Genomic DNA, 20,696 nt, shown 5'->3' with positions numbered 1-20,696 from the left:
AATTACTAATTCCTGCAGAAATTTTGGATCAATTTCTGGAACAATTTCCATATTTGAGCGTTTGAGTTGAAATAGCCAAATACTTTTGACATCGGTGGCAAATTGACGGAGATATGATCATTTCATTTTCATGGGTTCACGGGTACCCTGCCGGCATTCCCTACCCCTACCCCTCCACACTATAAAATTCGGTCAATCCCATTTAATAGACTGGACAGAATAAAGTGCACATTGGTTGTTTTTCATACAATAATATTGTAGCTCCAAAATGGAGAGCGTGAATAGTAGAAAGATAAATAATTTAATTTTAATATTCCTTATGAATGCAGCTGAAGCAATAGAAGAAATTTTCTAAATCTTAACGATTCTATCAACTGAAAGTTGAAACGGTATAAGGCAAACATTTGATTTTGTATGCAGAAAACTGCCGGCAAAAACTCAGGAGCCACAAACATTCCATTCACCATCCCGAGAGCCTTGAATCTTGCTTCACCGCGCCCTTTCAACCTGGCTTTCCGGTGGACAGCCAGAGCGTGAAGGAAGAGATTGTGTCCAAGACGAGCTGTTAAGGCCTTTTCTTGTGTCATCACAAAATGGCTTCTTCAAAATCATCATCCAAATTCAACTTTACACAGCATTGCACTAATACATTTACGTAAGAAAATCGACGCTTACCTTTTCTCTAAAATTCTCCACTTCATGCAAGATATTTTGAAAAGAAATATAGAACACACTATTCCAATTAAAATTCTCTTTCGAACTATCTATACCACAAAGAAATATTTTCACTCAAACTTGAAAATTATTCAAATTTGCCTCAACCGCACCAAGAGTTCGATGGCAATGTTTACCACCCACCACAGTGCAACGACGACGGCAGCAGCGCGACGCGACGGTGCCGTCCGGCGCACAATCATCGATCATTGAACGCAGTGATATCGATCTTGCGGGCCAATTCATCAATAAAATCAATCAAAATCATTAAAATGGTCAACTCAAATTTATCGATTATACGTCGTAAAATCGAAAACTATTCTTCGAATGATTATTGTTGTACTTTGAATCACATATGATATTAATAAAAGCAAATAATTTTTATTTTTTGAAATCTCTTCCGGACTGTCCGCCAACACTGCTGCTGCTTGCAAACATCAACAGCGGAAGAGAATACTAAGAGTATTCGATCATTTTTAGCTTATTACATATAAAATTCGGTGTTTTTCGTAATATTGAGACGTGTTTCATTGTTACTTATCAAAACAGAGTAGTCTACTGCTTGAATTGCTTTTAAATGATTGATATTCTTGAAGTTTACATTGGTGAAAGCGAGACAAAGAGGTGCTTTTTTGTTTGTTTATAGAACAGATGTAAAAAGGCAACACCACTACTGTTGCGCTCGATGATTGTTAGAAATAAGAATTGAAAAAGAAGTGCTGAAATAGGAGTGATACAGGGAGTCACCTTAATTCATTTTGGTTAAACCTGCGGAAAATTTCCCCAAAATTGGTCTCGATTTTGGTACGCTATCCTACGGTCAACAACGGATATAGCAGTAGCACTGCGGAAACAGTGCAGCAGTGTACCTAGTTCTGCTTCTCTCTGGGCGCTCGTTTGTTGGTGCCAAACAAGATTTCAAACGACGATGATGATGATTTGCGATAGAGCTACAGAACAGACAGTACGATTGGCTTAGAGGTTTTGGCTTTTCCGGCCACTTGTGTTCAAAGTGTTGAGCCGTGCTGAAATGTGCAACCATGGAGTATTTCTCCCCGAAATTAGGGGATTAAACGTGATTCATCCGAATGCGGACGACGATGATGGGCTGGGCAAAGAGAATTTGTTTACGAGAAAGTCAAGATTTGCTTTTGAAAAAGGATACATTTCCTGAAAGAAGTCCAAGTGCGGTGGCTGCAGGATGTCTAGGGCTGATAGTACCTGAAAATAGAAAAAAGAAAAAATACAATCAATTAGAAAACCGGTGAATCATGTCAGGGTAACCTTGAATTAAACGCTAGATATTTCTCTCATTACGACAGCTCATCTGGGTTGTTCAACACACTCGGTCGGTATAGGACGACACAGTTAGTCAGGTCAGACAAAGCGGTTTGTGTAAAAGTCTAGGTCTAGGCATCGTTGCCATAGTCTTGGCACCATTCCAATCTGTTCCAACACATTTCATCCCCACCCAGGCAGCCCCTGTCCTTCTTGCACTTTCTGCTACACAAACAGATTGCAGCCAACAACGTAGGAAAACTATAGATTTTCACGAAGAAGCGGGCGTACAAAATTTTCATTCATCACGTCATCAATCAGTTGCCGCTAGCAGCCAGCGTCCTCGCACTTACCACAGCTAGCTCTATTACGTGCGACACGAGAAGCTATACTCTTTCACGTGAAGACAACTCCGACGATGAGACGCGCGCTGCTAGCAGAGCAAAAGAGCATCTGGTCCTCGAAGCAGTTTGCATAAATCGGCAAATTATGGGATGTAGTTAATATTTCAACGCGTCGTATTTGCGTCAAAGTGCCGTGTTTACCACAGGAAGTACATCTGCAAATGAAGTGTTTGTAGCAGGTGATAGCTGAACAATAAGATTTTTGTAGGCGTCCTTAAAGAAAGGTTTCTTTCAACAGATCCTGAATTTCGATTGCGGTCCATACTGTCCATAAGGATCTTTCCCGTATTTTAAAACTTATGGAATTTGTGTCTCTGATGACACGAAAACTGCACTATTCTAGAAATTAAATTTAAGAAATTGCTGTTATAAACTAAATAAGTTTGACTAGCAAACCAAAACTAAATACCAAAGTCGTACCCTAGTTACAGGAACCAGAAGGATGTCCTTAACATTTCACATTTTTGAAAGTTACCTTCTCATCGGGATTTTATTGATTTTTTGTTACACTTTCATTATGCATCCTTGTTCCAATTGTTGAACGCTGGCATTCCATTACCTAAACTGTTAGCATGACTGCCACTTTTTTGTTTTTCGTTTTCAGGGCTTTAGGGAGTTTAAGGAAGTTTAATGAGCGTTCCAAGGATGGTTTCAAGGAGTTTCATGAGCGCACTAATGGTTCTCAAGGGGTTTCAGGAGCGTACCATGGGATTTCAAGAGATTTCAGGTGTGTTTCGAGGGTTTTCAGAGCATTCCAAAGGTTATTAACCCTCCAATACCCAAATTTTTGATTTTGATCTAAATATCATTTTTCGTCATCTAAAATCGATTTAAACATGTTTTGAAAGACGATTCTTTTTAATTCTCGATTTCGTGAATTTCAGTTTTTGATTTTTCTAATTTTTATTTTTGAACATCCCCACACTTTTATATTGTTCCTGTAAGCCAATTTGGGGAACGGATTTTTTGAGATGGAAACATTTTGAGACTTTATGATTATTGTTGAAATATTATTATTTCATTTTTTTTCACAGAAATTTTTATTTTCCGTGTAATTTCAAGGAAAATAATTTTAGAGTGTATTCGATTCCCTTACACTATTAAACAAGGATAGAATGATTTGGAAAAAAATTAAAATATGTTAATTGTAGCGATTCAATACAAAATAACCAATGACTTCTAAAAGGTGTCTAAAACATCAATTTTTCAATGATTTTTATAAAATGTAAATATGCTTTAAATACACCAAAAACCATTTTGGCATATACAAAACAGTCCTAAATAGAAAAAAAAAATCCACGAAACAAAAATTACAAAAATGCTCAAACTATACCCCGTCTAAAGGCGGGATTGGGTATAAGAGGGTTAAGAGATTTCAGGGGGTTTCAAGAGGTTTTTGAAGGTTTAGGGCATTTACAGGGATGTTCCTGAGGGTTTCAGGGGCGTTCCAGGAGTTTTATGTAGTAAGATTTCTGGGAGTTCAGAGGCGTTCCAACTATTTAAAAGGGATTTCAGAGGGTTTAAGAGGTGTTCCAGGAGCATGAAGGGGTATTTCGGCAGGTTTTATGGACATTCCAGCGGGATTTAGGGGCGTTGGAGTGAGCTTCAGAGGCATTCCAGGAGTTTTCAAAGGGTTCAGGGAATTTTAGGCGTTTCAGGGATTTGCAAAAGGATTTTAGGGGCGTTCCAGGGCGCTTCAGGGACGATGCAGGAGATTTTAAGGGCGTTCCAGGGCGCTTCAGGGACGATGCAGGAGATTCTAGCCGCTTTCCATAGGCATCAGTCGTGTCTTCGTTACTTCAGGGGCGTTTTCGGGAATTTCAAGAAATTTCAAGGGTAATTCATTGCATTCTAGGTGTTTAACAGAGTTTCAATGGCGTCACAGGGGATTTCAGTAGCGCTCCAGGGGCATCTAGAGTGTACCGATAGGATTTAGAGGCGTACTCGGGGTTTTCAAGGGATTTGAAGGGTGTTACATGATGTTTCAACGGCGTTGAAGTGGGTTTCAGAGGCATTCAGGCGATTTCAGTGGCGTTGCAGGAGTTTCAGGGATGTTCCAGGGGGTTTCAAGGATATTTATGAACCTAAGAGTCTTCTTATTCTTCTTCATTATGGTTCTACGTCCCCACTGGAACTTGGCCTGCCTCGCTTCAACTTAGTGTTCTTTGAGCACTTTCACAGTTATTAAATAAAGGGCTTTCTTAGCCTGCCATTGCAGGAACTTGAATATTGTGTGGCAAGTACAATGATACACTATGCTCAGGGAGTTGAGAAAATTTTCCCGACCGGAACGGGAATCGAACCCGCCGTCTCTGGATTGGCGATCCATAGTACTATTTTAAAAATTAAATTTAAGAAATCGCTCTTACTAAATAAGTTTTGTCAGCAAACCAATAATAAATACCAAAGTAGTCGTATCATATTTATAGGAACCATTTCAGGGGCGCTTAATGGGCGTTCCAAAGATGTTTCAAGGAGTTTCATGAGTGCACCAGAGGTTCTCAATGGGTTTCAGGAGCGTACCATGGGATTTCAAGAGATTTCATGTGTGTGTCGAGGGTTTTCAGAAGCATTTAAAAGGTTATTTAAAAAAATCAGAGGGATCGCAGGAGGTTCTAGAAGGTTTAGAGCATATGCAGGGGTGTTCCTGACATTTTTGGGGCATTCCATGGGGGTTCAGGGACATTTCTGGGATTTTTAAGGGCGTTCCAACGCTCCTTCAAGGGCTTTCAGAGGGTTTCAGAGGCGTTCCAGGAGATTCAGGGGAGTTTCAACAGGTTTAAACGACATTCCAGCGGGGCTTAGGGGGGTTTCATGGCATATCGGGAAATTAAAGTGAGTTTCAGAGGCATTCCGAAAGATTTCAATGGGATCAGGGGTGCTCAAGGAGTTGTTAAGTTGTTTCAGGAGAATTCCAGGGAATTATAGGCGTTTCAGGGATTTGCAAAGGGATTTAGAAGCGTTCCAGGGTGCTTCAGGAGCGATACAGGAGATTTCAGTGCCGTTCCATAAGCTTCAGTCGTGCCCACGTGACTTCAGGGTCGTTTTTGAAGGTTTTTCAAGAAATTTCATGAGTAATTCAGAGCATTGTTCCGGCAGGTTTAAGAGGCATTGCAAAAGGATTCAGAGACAGAGACAGAGTAGGCTTTGCGCGCGGACGGCTGCGTTTTTCGTCAGCTGTCACGTTTTATATCGTATCCGCGTCTATTCAATTCGGACGGTTCAATCGCGAGATGGATGATAGGGCTACGCCATCCGGACTTTTTTTCTGGTGAATTTGAAAGTTTTCTTTTCATTATAGCCCCTTGTGAAAGCTGCCTTACTTCGCGTCATATTTTTGTTCCCAAATCTGCTTATTTTTCGCGATTTCGCTGGTGGTTTGACCGGAACAATGCCTCCCAAATAGTTTTCGCGTGTGTGAAAGTTAAAGTGTGTTCCGGGAGGTTTTGAACGGTGAAAATTGAAATATTTTTTATGCAGTGTGATGGTGAAAATGTTCTGAAGAGTTTTGTATGAAGCGTAGTGCGTATTTGCAGGAGAGCTTTTCCGGTGTCATGATCAAGTATTGCGCGTGATAAAAGTGCAATAAGGATGTAGTTAATGATCAATTATCAAATATGATCAAAGAAGATTTTAGTGTGGCATTGTTTGAACTATGTAATGTTAGCCTATTTAGCCCAATTGTGATTGTGTGGGGGAATAGTTATAGGGCACCGCATGTTGCGGTTGCTAAGCGCCCCACAGTGTTTATACACGGATGCTTGCACGACGAAGACAAGGGAGGAGCAAGCCTGACTGCACGAATACGATGTTTCGATGGAAATGGCAGCACTAACTTGGATGGTTTTTGGTGAGATTGTTCTAATCATAATTACTACAAATGGAACTAAATACGTGCCAGTTTCGAAGGTTACCTTTGAAGCAGGAAGTGTGTTTGCATTATCATTATCCTTTTGATAACGGTAGTGCACACATGCGGGGCTTGTTGTAAGTGAAAGTGACCTCGGAATGGACGTGAGTAACCAGACATTCTGAAACGGGTCACTGGATCCCAACAGAGCTATCACCTTTCAACTCCCGGGCTAAAGATGGTTTCAGTTGTTAGTGTGAAATTCAGTAAAAATAATTCAGACAACTGCAGACATCTTTCTTCCATAATACCACTGCCGGACAGTGGGAGTTGAATTGTATATACACACACATATACACACACATTGCAAAAGGATTCAGAGACACACCCGGGGTTTTAGTGACGTTCTAAGGGATTTCAAGGGCATTTAGGCATAGTGGAGACCCTCAGTTTTAATTTGTTGGATGACTTAGCGATACTGTTTTTATGGAATTTCAGGGACTCTCTTCAATCAAACGGAAATTCATTCGGAAACTTTTGAACTTTCCTTGAAACGTCTTGATACGCCTCTGAAACATATCCGAAACCCCTTTGAAAGCTCCTTGGAATGCCCGCGAACCCCTCCGAAACTCCCAAGACACTTCAAAAAGAGAACCTGAGATATTTTAATTTTGTTATAGAAAAATGAAAATGTCGACTATCAGTGTGAACCGTTTAACAATTAACGTGAATCGGTCAACATTAGGATCAACTAGCTTAAAGATGCGTTCAACATTTGTTTTATAACCTACATAGTGAAGAGTGAGCACATGTGCGCATCTAGTTTTGAAAGATTCTTTACCGGCAGTTTGTTGCTCGGCGCGAGTAGTGAGCAGTAAGTGTGTAAACGGCTAGATTCGGACGATTCCTTGCTGAGCGTTTGTTGTTCGGCACAAATAGAAAAAAATGAGCGTTTGAATTGCTAGATTCATAAGATTCCTTTTTGGAAAATTGTTGTACGATGCGAAAAGTGAACAGCGAGCAGGTACGCGGATAATTCCTGCTCGATATTTTGGTGTTCGTCGCAAAATCTGAGCTTGTTGTTGTTCGGCATTAATATTTAAGAGTGATCGTGTGTATAACTAGAATCGAAAGATTCTATTTGGCCATTCATTGTTCGGCGCCAAAAGTGAGCAGTGAGAAGGTGTGCGACTTGTTAAATTAAACAGTGAGCGAGTGCCAGGCTAAATTTGGAAGCTAACTTGCCACGAGTTTGATGCTTTCTTACAAAATAAAAATGCTTGTAATGACTTGTCCGGATGTGTGAAGGTAAGTGGAGCTTTGTTATTGTAAATAGTGTCGAAATGTTCAAAGAAACAAATACACTCATCTTTGCAACTTATTAGGACTTGTAAAAGTGTTCATGTTAAGCTATGCTTTAAAGTTTGGTCATCGAGCTCTCTTAGACTTGTTCAGTTCAATCACCGTTTATCGATATAAGATGTGCGTCAGAGTGATTCAAACCATCACAAAATGTTGATAGGCTCGCTTCTCATTTTGTTTTACAAATTTCAGCTCAAAATATGTAGGTGTATTTTGTATTTTTTCTGTGATGAGCACCAAATTACCGATGATTTAGAATACAGTCAAAAAATTTGCCGAAGACCGCAAAGTGATCCGACTCTTATCAAAACAGTGGACTACTGCATGGTGGCTCCAGAGAGGAATCGATCATTGTTCGCAGAATACGACAATGCAAGTAAAAAAAAGGCAGCAAAGAAAACGTGTAAACAACGTATTGGTTTTCTTGTTAGCAGATCAAACGTCTAATCAGTCAATCAGTAAATCCGTGAATGAGTTCAAGGTTTCATAGCCCAAGAGCTTCGGCGAATCAATAGGTGATTTGTTACGTAGAAGGATTACGAACAGCCAGCAATATCATTATTCATAATGCAACTGATTTGTATTGTGTGCCGTTAGGATACCAAAATAAGTTCAATTTCGAAATGGAATATAAAGTGCCGAGTCGCCAAAAATGCATTACAGCTATGACATCCTGTTTTGATTACTGTATCGCTTATGTGCTATACTACAAGTGCACTTGAGGGGATTAGAAGCAAAGGGGTGTAAGTGACAAAAACCCACTTTCATTGTCAAAATAATCTTCAAAAAGTTCCTAAAAGCTTGAAATCTGAAGAATCGACAAAATGGTTACTTACACCCCTTTGCATCTGGGCCCCTTGCTTGTTAATATCTTCTACTTCTACTTTCTGGCTCTACGTTTCCATTGGAACTTGTCATGATACCTTCAACCTGATTAAATGGCTTACTTTGCCAGCCATTGTATGAATTTATATATTAAGGCGAAACTGGAGCCATTTCCTCACTTTTTGGTTTTTGATTTTTTATTAAATAACGAAGCAATATTTATAAAATCGGTTTTCGTACACATGTAGAGTATGGATCTTGATTTTTTTCCTGGTGGAAAAAGTTTTTCGTTTTTGCAGAAACGAAATTGCACAAAAAATGGCTTCTGCAAAAACGAAAAACTTTTTCCACCAGGGAAAAAAATAGGAGATACCTTGATCCATGCTCTGCATGTGTACGAAAACCGATTTTGAAAATATTGCTTCGTTATTTTATTAAAAATCAAAAAAACAAAAATAATGAGGAAATGCTTCCAGTTTCGCCTTAATTGCCAAGCATAATTGTTTTATTTATTGTCGTCAATCAATTTGTAGACCTTTACAATTATATGTATACTATATTACAATAGTTGCTTAAACCTATCACCTAACCCTACTTGTCTCAAAAAATGCCTTCTTAAGCATATCTCTACTCATAGTCATATCAATTCTGTCACTATGTGTATTGTAACAAGACATCATTCTATTCAATGGCCCATGTTTTGCATAGTCTGTTCTGTGGTAATTAATTAAAAATAAGTTTCTATTCCTTAATAAACGAGTGGGAGCAGAGAAATTCAAATTTTCCAATATTGTGGGGGAGCATATTCTATTTGATATAACATCATTTATAAAAGCAATCATGGCAAAATCTCTTCGATTTTCGAGGCTATCTAAATGAATCAACATGCTCCGTGCCGCATAAGATGGTAGCGGTAAGTGAGCCCAGTGAGTGATACACTATGCTCAGGAAAACCGATAAATGTTTTGACCGGAACAGAAATCGACCCCGTCGTTCACGGATTCTGGATCCAATGGCTTATTCAATCGGTTATCTGGAGACCCTACTTGTTGAATCAAAAATAAAGATTGAATTGTAGAGCCACGATGAAGAAGATTAAAATCGACGGAATGCTATCCAAAGCCCACTTCTTTCAATGCATTAGCTAACAAAACAGCTGTTTTGCTTCAATTGAACTGATATTTTTAGCAACCTACCCTTCACATGTGATGGCGTAAAGGTCTGGGTTATGAACGGCTGCTATACTTACCACCAGACGATGACGACGACGACGGCTACCGCCGACCGACCGTCAGTTCAGTTCAGTTACAATGGCAAAAACTCACGATCATGAAAATGTAACAAATCGACACCAACATTTCAAAAGGGCGTAACTGCTTTTGGAATCATCACCTTATTTTAAAGCTGTGGATCATGTGTTATGATTTCCATGTTTTTCACAACAAGTACCAGATGGGAAAAACTCTCCTCTTTCCGACAACCACGGTGGTTTGAGTGTAAGGGAGGCAGTACGACCTACAGCTTTGAAAGAAGGTTGTTCGCGCACATAATAGCGTCTGTACTGATCTGTCGGTATTTGATTAATCACTGGAGTTCCGGAAATGATAATCACTGAATAGTACGCGGTCTGTCTGAATACTTCGTTTATTGGTCGGAATAATCGGGTCTGGTTTACACGGAACTAGGTTGGACTGTCTGATTTACTACACAAGTACTTAACTTAACACAGTAACTGTATTTCGAGGACGGAACTATTACAACGGACGCGGGACTTGTTACAGATACGATTTGGACGCATACTTCGATACAAAAACTATATTGATACTTTATACTGACAATGATACACTGATACTAGATTGATACTTGATACTAGATTTGGACTAGAACATGGCAGTGGTTAAATACTGTTTGGCTATTGAACCCTTTGGTGCATTGTACTGTGTGATGAATGCGCTTATGTACATGACCTATTATTACTGATGGTTACAATTGCTACATTGTTGCATTTTACTGAGGGTACAGACAAACTTTTCTAATGCGGATCAAAACCTAATTTCAAGCCTAAACAAAGGTATTACTTCCAAATGCAGTTACACCCTTTTGAAATGTTGGTGCCGAAATGGCAAGTGGTGGGCGTCTGATCTAACGTCATTCCATGGACGACGACGACGACGACGTCACGCAATAGGTCACGGAAGAAAACTTCCCCAGAACTTACACAGGGGGTGGGCGTCGCGGTCGGTGAGTTGGAAGAACGCGTAGCTACCGAATTTTAGCATTAAGCTTAATGTCAATACTTTCAAAGAAGTAGGTGAAATGTGTTCTGGCGAATAATGAATACTGTTAAGTTGTGCCAAACAAAGGCAATTTTACTTAGAAAAATAAAATCGAATGAGTGGTTTTGAGGAAATTGTGAAAATGTACCACAGGGATTGGCAAAGCTAGCCTTACTGGCAGAAAATAGTTAGCAGGATTAACTTTTCTCCCATTGACATCCACATACATATATTTTTACCGGGTTCTGGAAAAATCCAAACTATCATCATTGCCGCCGCTGCGCTATTCCACTCACGTATGGATGGATAAACTTCAACAATGCATTTCAATTTGCATTTATTACTGAAACGGTATCGGCTCTGCCCACCATTTTTCCAGTTGCATCCGTGATAATGGATGGCTAGCCAGCTTGCCATTTGTCGTAGAAGTGAAGAGAGGTGTGAATTATTGACTGACAACTGTGGTGGCATATTTTCGATTTTTCTCCACTTCCGATCAGTTCGGTTCGATGCAGCTCATTGATTATATGGGTATTTATTTTTGTTACAGTTTGTTCAGCTTGTCGGAATCAAATAAACAACACTCTGTAGCTAATTGTTTGGAGAAACTAATTGAATAAATGTTGCTCTTTTAAATTGTTCGTTAATTGTTCCGCGGAATCCGTGGCTTGGTGATATCTAACTGGGATCAGATCGTAGTACTGCGTAGGTTTTACCAAGAAATGGAGGAAACAACAACACAGTAACCCAAAGTTTGGCTTTGACAGCATCAAATTTGACAAGAAATCATAATACCCACGCTGTTTGCACCATCTCTTAATTGCAAAAACCAAGAATTTATAATCTAACCAAACAAACATCCATATCACTACAGGGGATTTTTTTTTATTACCGTACGGGTTTGGGCCGAAGGGTATCAGATTTTGATGAATTTCGCCTATTTTCCCGGAAAACTCAGGTGGTTTTTTTTTTGTTTTCCCTTGACACTACTTATTTTGCAAAATCATAACTCAAGAATCGTAGAAACAAAGTTTTTTTTTTAAGAAAATGAAAGTAAATTTTCTCAGACATAAAAAAAATATTTCCACAGTTGAGAAAATTTATAAAGAAAAGCCGGAAAAACTATGCTCAAACTCGTGAAAAATTTTAAAAAAATATGTTTGAGAAGGTTATTTCATAAGCTTTAATAGTTGAAATTTTTGAATTGACCTTTTGTTTCGTTTTTTGAGTTATGGCCAATTTTGTTGAAAAATGTCCAAATGTGCCATATAAACCTTTTTTGAAAAATCATAGCTCAAGAACGAAGCATCGTAGAAACAAAGTTTTCTAATGAAAATGATTTTTTTTTTGGATTCCTGAGAAAATTTGCATTCTTTTTCTAAAAAAACTTTGTTTCTACGATGCGATGCTTCGTTCTTGAGTTGATTTTTCAAAAAAGGCTTGTATGGCACATTTGGACATTTTTCAACAAAATTGGCCATAACTCAAAAACGAAAAAGGGCATTTCAAAGATTTCAGGGTTAAAAGCTTATGAGAGAACCTTCTCAAAAATATTTTTTTTGAAAATTTCTCACGAATTCGGGTATAGTATTTCCGGCTTTTCATTATGAATTTTCTCAACTGTGGAAAATTTTATGGAAAACGATGGTAGTTGCGACTGGAACTTGGTATTGACTTTCATTTGCGCCTATCTCAGTCATACAATTTATTGGACGTTGCTTATTTATTTTACCTGACGTTTCGGCGACGGAAAAATTGTGGAAAACTTTTTCCAGTCTATATTTTTTTTTATTTCTAAGAAAATTTGTTTTCAATTTCTGAAAAAAAAAACTTTGTTTCTGCGATGCTTTGTTCTTTAGTTATGATTTTTCAAAGTAACTGGTGTCAGGGGAAAACAGAAAATTTCTACCTGAGTTTTCCGGGATATTTTTGTATTTTTTTTAGGAGTGAGCACGCACGAACTAAAAGGACGAAATCAATCGATGCCGTTATTGTGTGAAAAATTAGCCTAAGTTAAAATTCACGAATAAAAAGAAATTAGGGACATACGTCTTGAAATCCCGCTTGAACAGTGCATTAGAACTTCAGGTGCACAAATCTCAAGAAGTAAGCTTCAAACAACAGTACATTTTATTATTCTGTTTTTGCTTACTTGTAATAAGCTTAAAATAAGAAGATCCGGTGCGCTGGTGCTGTTTCCTAAGAGATTTGTGCGCTTAAAAACGTGAGTGGGTGCCGAAGTCGGCCATTGTGGCGGCCATTTTGGGCTTCTAACAAGTCTGTCCTTAAAGGAAGGTATCTTCCAACAATTGTTATTATATGCAATGTCAATGAGAGGCATTCTTGAGAAGATTTAAGAGAAGGGAAGGTCATCTTAGAACAAACTGACCACACAAAAAGTGATAAATTTTAGGCGGTAAATATCGACTCGATTTATTTTGTTTCTGATTATTTTACTTTCTTCTTCTTCTTTATGACTCCACGTTCTCACTGGAACTTGGCCTGCCTCTCTTGAACTAAGTGTTCTTTGAATACTTCCACAGTTATTGATTGAAGGGCTTTCTTCGCCTGGCGGCAAGGACAATGATAAACTATGCCCGGGTGTCGAGAAAATTTTCCTGACTGGAACGTGAATCGAACACACCGTCTCCGGATCGGCGATCCATAGCCTTAACCACTACACTAACTGGAGACTCTCTTTGCTTTAAACGTACTAAAACGTCAGAACAACTACGTGACTCAAGGTATGTAAATCACTTTCAGGTATGTATTAATCTACCAGCAGTCGCGCGATTGGACACCACCGCCAGCACCACACTGATGCAGTGTATAATAAGCGAGCTTGTCTAACGTGTTGTACAAAATACAACAGCGCGATAACTGAGGCATTTATGAGCTTATTATGTCATATCGGTTTTCGACATTCTGAGGTTTATGTTGTTACATGGGAAAACCCCGTTTCCAGAAACATGACAAAAAAGCCATATAATAAAATATGCCGCTTCATGATATCATGACTACAACTCATAATATCACGGCAATGACGATAATGACGAATATCATAAATATATTTTACAATTTTAATGGAAAAAGCCATGTTTGCCAAATGCATTAAGACAAACCCTCTCTTGTTTACCTTCATGAAACATTATAACGCTGAGTCATTGAACCCTGCCACTGAGTCAAAAAACTATGCAGCTGAGTCATAAAAATATGAAACAGCGGCATTAAGGATTGTAACAAAACAAACGAGTACGAACATTGTACTTTTTACACGAACCTGTTAAGCTATTTGTTTTATTATACCCATTTCGGTTGGCTGTGTCTCGTGGTAAGAGAAAGTAACCTTTAAATTATTAAAAAGTGTAATAATCTTTTACACTACCCGCCATAAATATGGGATTGCATGGTCTAGTATTGCAACACTCCAATTGAATATTGCAGCACCCCGGAAAGTTTGGCATCACCTGAAAATCTTATGATTTATTTAACTATATCTCAAAAACCGTATCCTCTGCAAAGTTTAGACCTTCAGCAAAATTGTTCAGCAGGTTTATGACCCTCCAATGATGGAACGTAATTCCGCCGCTATGTGGCGCTTGTGTGCCATCAAAATGAAGTACTTTGACATGGTTTATTTCATGATTCTGACCACCTAGAAAGTTCGTGTCTTCAGCAAAGGCTATCAAATGGTGGTAAGTTTAGTGCGTAATTCTGCCGCTATGTGGCACCAGTGTGCATTTACAATGAAGTACTTTGACATGGTTTATCTCATGATTCTGACCACCTAGATCTGTGTGCCGGCTATATTTTGCTCAACGGCGGCGTGAGGCCCATTTTTGGCCGGCGGCGGCGACGTAATCGGCATCACGCCGGTGCCAGCTCTCGTCGGCGGCGGCGGCGTGAATCGGCGTGACCAAAGTTTGACCATAATGTTACATTGGCAAAGCAAACAAGTTATCATTACGCTCTAGAATTTATAGTCTGAGCTATTTCATGACCATTGATGACATAAACTATTATTTTATCGGCTGTTCGAGTCCGTATGAAGTTGATCATCAATATTAACTTCTTTTCTCGATCAGCCTAGATAGCTGTGTAGTGTCGGTAGCGATTGTCTCAATTGGCTAAGAATAACACTACGGACCGCCTGTTCCGGTGGTAAGAATCCACCAACAGGTGACCCCTAATTCATGGTGTGATGCGGCTTTATGCTTACCGTGCCTAGGAATGAATGGCTAGGGGGGTCTAATAAAAACCTAACCGCTAACGGAGCCTGTGGAGTACCAGGGCGCCCTCCACAGTATGTAGCCCTTACTGCGCTAACCGGAGCAATGGTGCAGTGGACCTTGTGTTTCTCCGAGACAATCAGCTGCTCTTCTTTAGTCTCACTTGAGGCTAAATAAGGGCGGGATTATGAAGATGTTGTTAATTAGTTTAAATTTTCACCTATATGGTTTCGCATTATGCGATTTACACAGTGTATTCTGTGTATCCTCGCCTTTGGCGTTTTCCAATCGATACCGATTTGGTTTTATTGTTGATGTTCTTTGTTGTGCTGTTGTTGCGAAGAGTTTAATCTTACCTAGTTTGGGTAGTGGCTACGGTTAGGATAGCTCAGATCAATCTTCAGCATAAAAGAACAGCAACGATCAATCTTTGCAGACTTATGCAAAATGGTACAGCCCAAGTGGCCTTGGTACAAGAACCTTACTTTCGTAAGGGAAATTTCTATCTAGGAAACCTTGTGAACCCGGTGTTTGCCACTTTCAGTAAACATGAAATGCCAAACTCGCGTGTCATGCCTCGAGCCTGTGTGCTTGTCAACAACGCAATAGTTGCTACACTCATCTCTGAACTAACCACCAGAGATGTATGTGCTATCACAATTGATGTATCTGTTGGAAACCTCAACAGGAAATACGTCTATTGTTCTGTGTATTTACCACATGATGAACCATCCCCTACGGATGCTTTCAAACAAGTCATCGCATACTGCACTTCAAAAGGCCTTCCGCTAATTGTTGGCAGTGATGCTAATGCTCACCATATCATCTGGGGCAGCTCAGACATTAACTTGAGAGGCTCCAGTTTGATGGAGTACTTAAGTAGTACAGATCTTGCATTACTTACCATAGGCAACCGCCCAACCTTCATGGTATCTGCTAGAGAGGAAGTGTTAGATATAACGCTTTGCTCTAGCAGAATTAGTCACGAGCTGACCAATTGGCATGTGTCAGATGAAGAATCTTTATCTGACCATCGCTATATCTTTTTTGAACATTTAAATGTTACTTCGCAAACATTGCGTTTCAGGAATCCTCGGTCAACAAACTGGGATCTTTATACTGATTTGGTTGCAGCCAAATTTCATGGATATTCACCATCCATTGACACTCCAAGTGATTTAGATGATGCCGTTGATACTACAACGACCTTCATCATGGAAGCTTTTGAAGAAGCATGCCCTCTACGGTCTGTGAAGATCACAAGAGGAACCCCTTGGTGGAACTCTGATCTGGCGAAACTCAGGAAACAATGTAGAAAGAGTTGGAACAGACGACGTTCGGCTGGTTCGGAGGCTTTCAGGTCGGCTCGCAAGGCCTACAGGAAAGCTCTCCGGTCTGCTGAACGATCCGGCTGGAAAAACCTTTGTACAAATGTTTCCAGCTTGAGTGAAGTCAGTCGGTTAAACAAAATCCTTGCGAAATCTAAGGATTTCCGGGTGAACGAACTTCGTTTGCCAAATGGCGATCTGACTTCCTCTGATGAGGAAGTTCTGGAATTCTTATTCAGCACACACTTCCCTGGATGTGTGGATATTACATCTTCGGATGATCCTGATGTCTTTTCTTGTAGTTATGATTCTTTAGCTTCGGCTCGGAGTATTGTAACTATAGAATCGATTGAGTGGGCTCTTAATAGCTTTGCTCCTTTCAAATCTCCTGGGGCAGATGGGATTTATCCTATTTTGCTTCAGAAGGGATTTGATTATTTCAAACATGTTTTGAAAAAACTACTTGTTTGCAGTTTTGCTACAGGGTATATTCCCAAATCCTGGAGGGATATTACTGTAAAGTTTATTCCGAAAGTGGGTCGTGCGTCGTATGAAGAAGCAAAGAGTTTCAGACCTATCAGTTTGACCTCTTTTCTTCTGAAATGCTTAGAACGCATTGTGGATCATCACATCCGTGATGTTCATCTGGCCAACGTGCCTCTTCATGTGAACCAACATGCCTACCAATCTGGTAAGTCCACTGTGACTCTTTTACACAAGGTTGTTTACGATATCGAGAAAGCATTCGCTCAAAAGCAATCTTGTTTGGGTGTTTTCTTAGATATCGAGGGTGCCTTTGACAACGTGCCTTTCGATGCCATATTGGAAGCCGCACGGAGTCATGGTATATCTCCAATGATTTCCAATTGGATTCACCAAATGCTCAAAAACCGATATCTCTTCTCGACATTGCGTCTAGCAGGGATTAGGAAATTGAGTGTTTGTGGATGCCCCCAAGGGGGAGTCTTATCACCGCTTTTGTGGAATCTCGTAGCAGATACGCTATTGAGGCAACTCAATTATAGCGGTTTTCCTACTTATGGTTTTGCCGACGACTACCTAACATTGTTAGTTGGTATGTGCATCAGCACCCTTTTCGACCTGATGCAAAACGCCCTTCAGGTAGTTGAGGGTTGGTGTCGCCAATATGGCCTTTCGGTAAATCCGAGTAAAACATCTATTGTTCTTTTCACGGAAAGGCGAAACCGTAATGGCGTTCGACCTTTGCGTCTCTTTGATTCTGAAATCGATGTGACTGAACAGGTAAAGTACGTTGGAGTCATTCTTGATTCCAAGCTTTCCTGGACACCTCACATTGAGTTCAGAATCAAGAAAGCTTGTATGGCCTTCGGGCAATGCCGGCGTACTTTTGGTACAACTTGGGGTCTAAAACCCAAGTATATCAAATGGATTTACACAACTGTGGTTCGGCCAATATTGGCTTATGGATGTCTTGTGTGGTGGCAAAAGGGTGAAGTGAGAACGGTCCAATCAAAATTAGGCCATCTCCAAAGGATGTGCTTAATGGCGATGTCTGGAGCGTTCTCTTCAACTCCTACGGCAGCGCTAGAAGTTCTCTTTGACGTTGCCCCACTACACATTCATCTCAAACAAGAAGCCCTTTCTTGCACTTACCGGTTACGGGTACTCGGTGTACTAGAGGAAACTCCTGTGAACCGCAGTTCAACACACACCTCGTTGTTTTCACTTTTGGTGAATTGGGACAAAATTGTCCTTGCTCCAAGTGATCTTACAATTGCTTGTAATTTTCCATATAGGACATTTTCCACGAAATTCCCTTCCCGGGAAGAGTGGACATCTGGTTATCTGGAAAGTAGTATTTCAGACGGCATCGTATGTTACACTGATGGCTCCCTTCTCGAAGGTCGAGCAGGTGCTGGTGTTTATTCTCGTGAGCTAAGGCTGTATCAGTCTTATTCACTTGGTAGACACTGTACCGTTTTTCAGGCCGAAATCTTTGCTCTTATGTGCGGAGTGCAATCAGTACTTCAGCAGCACGTAATGGGCAAAGTAATATACTTCTGTTCAGATAGCCAGGCTGCTATTAAAGCACTTGCTTCGGCCAACTCCAGGTCGAAGATAGTTATCGCTTGTCGAACTCAAATCGAGGAGCTGAATTCAGCAAACGCTGTTCACCTTCTATGGGTACCTGGTCATTCTTCCATCGCTGGAAATGAATTGGCTGATGAGTTAGCTCGCTCTGGAGCATCACATGACTTCATTGGCCCTGAGCCAGCTATTCCGATATTGAAGTGTTGGATTAAGCTTCAGATTCACACCTGGGCTGTCACTCAACACAGACAATATTGGAATAGTTTGGAGTCATGTCGTCAAACCAAATTGTATAGTGCTGAGCCAACTCTACGGGTGGCGAAGTATCTAACTAATCTGTCTAAGCAGAATTGCAGCATTCTGGTCAAAGCATTGACTGGCCACTGCCGACTCAGCTATCACATGGCGAATATTCAGCAAGCTGATTCATTTGCCTGTGATAGCTGTGAATCCGATTATGGAACTTCGTATCATTTGATATGCAACTGTCCAGTTTTCGCGCAACTGCGTTTCCGAGTATTCGGTAAACACTTATTAAGTGAAACTGACTTCAGAAACCTGAATCTTCAGGATATTCTGTTGTTCTTAACCCGCTGTGGTAAAGAGCTATAGGCTCTCTTTCGCTTTATGCGTTATTACAGTGCCCTTTTCAGGGCGCTGTTTGAACCCATTGTGGTACGCTTGTGCGTTAGTACCCTCTTCCAGGTTATTTTTCCTATTTCCCTACCTGTCCCTATCCCCATCCAAATCCTTTTTCCTTCCTTTTCCCTCAGGTAGATGATGAAATAGGCTGTTATTTTGGCGATGGCACAAATGTCCCAAATGGAGGATAACGTGCCTCTGGAGCCGGCCTTCTGATACCTGATACCTCGTGGTAAGAGAAAGTAACCTTTAAATTATTAAAAAGTGTAATAATCTTTTACACTACCCGCCATAAATATGGGATTGCATGGTCTAGTATTGCAACACTCCAATTGAATATTGCAGCACCCCGGAAAGTTTGGCATCACCTGAAAATCTTATGATTTATTTAACTATATCTCAAAAACCGTATCCTCTGCAAAGTTTAGACCTTCAGCAAAATTGTTCAGCAGGTTTATGACCCTCCAATGATGGAACGTAATTCCGCCGCTATGTGGCGCTTGTGTGCCATCAAAATGAAGTACTTTGACATGGTTTATTTCATGATTCTGACCACCTAGAAAGTTCGTGTCTTCAGCAAAGGCTATCAAATGGTGGTAAGTTTAGTGCGTAATTCTGCCGCTATGTGGCACCAGTGTGCATTTACAATGAAGTACTTTGACATGGTTTATCTCATGATTCTGACCACCTAGATCTGTGTGCCGGCTATATTTTGCTCAACGGCGGCGTGAGGCCCATTTTTGGCCGGCGGCGGCGACGTAATCGGCATCACGCCGGTGCCAGCTCTCGTCGGCGGCGGCGGCGTGAATCGGCGTGACCAAAGTTTGACCATAATGTTACATTGGCAAAGCAAACAAGTTATCATTACGCTCTAGAATTTATAGTCTGAGCTATTTCATGACCATTGATGACATAAACTATTACGATTGAATGAATACCTTTTTTTTCAGACCTGTTCAGATCCGTCGCTGCGACCAGTGCTTAGACCTATTGGGACATTACCCGTATCCTTAGTGTAGTTCATGTTGCATTACTCCATTGCAAATGAAGGCAATACAATATCGATTTTGCTACAGTTTTTGTTTCGTTTTCTTGGAGCATTCAGAAGCTATCAAATTTGATAATAAGATCGCACTATTTACACTAAGCAATCTTCGAATGATTTCAGAGAGTAATATCAGAAGGAATTCCAGGAGGAACCTTAAAAGAAATCCATGAAGAAAATTCTGGACTCGTCTCTGCAGGAACTGCTGTATAAAACCCTGAAGGAACTTCTGCAGAAATCTCTGGTGGTTCAAGAATCTGTCTTAGAGAGATTTCTGCAGAAACTTCTAAAGGAATCCATGATTAAAATTATCGAGGAATTTCAGAAGGAAATCCAGGAGGATTCTCTAAATGAACTCAAAAAGAAATCCTAAGGGATTTACAGCAGGAATCTACGAAGGAATTCCAGCGGGAATTTCTAAAGGAATTCGAGAAGGAATCCTTTAAGCAACGATTTCTTAGAGAAATCAACAAAAAATATCCAAGAAAAATCCCGAAAGAATTTCAAGCAGGAATCCTCAAAAGAATTCTAGTGGGAGTTTCTAAGAGAACTCTAAAAAGAATCCCCAAAGGATTTCCAAGAGCAATCAACGAAAAATACCTTAGAGGTATTTCTGGAGGGATTCCAGAAAAAATGCCTGAGGGAATTCTAGGCGGAATCCCTGAAGGAA

The 20,696-nt window shown here is 40.2% G+C and overlaps 1 protein-coding gene across 3 annotated transcripts in view; it reads right to left on the bottom strand.

Moving 5' to 3' along the window:
* The window catches only part of LOC109621282 (serine/threonine-protein kinase NLK), a 197,328-nt gene that overhangs the window by 62,698 nt on the left and 113,934 nt on the right, over nucleotides 1–20,696 (bottom strand). For all 3 annotated transcript variants that reach the window (XM_062852896.1, XM_062852897.1, XM_062852898.1), the window contains exon 4: nucleotides 1,880–1,935. In XM_062852896.1, the coding sequence (XP_062708880.1) occupies nucleotides 1,880–1,935 (56 nt within the window). The remainder of the gene's footprint in view (nucleotides 1–1,879; nucleotides 1,936–20,696) is intronic.

This window comes from Aedes albopictus, chromosome 2, assembly GCF_035046485.1.
Source record: "Aedes albopictus strain Foshan chromosome 2, AalbF5, whole genome shotgun sequence".
Lineage (NCBI taxonomy): Eukaryota > Metazoa > Arthropoda > Insecta > Diptera > Culicidae > Aedes > Aedes albopictus.
Note: the sequence above shows the minus strand (reverse complement) of the source record. Positions and strands in the feature narration are given on the sequence as shown.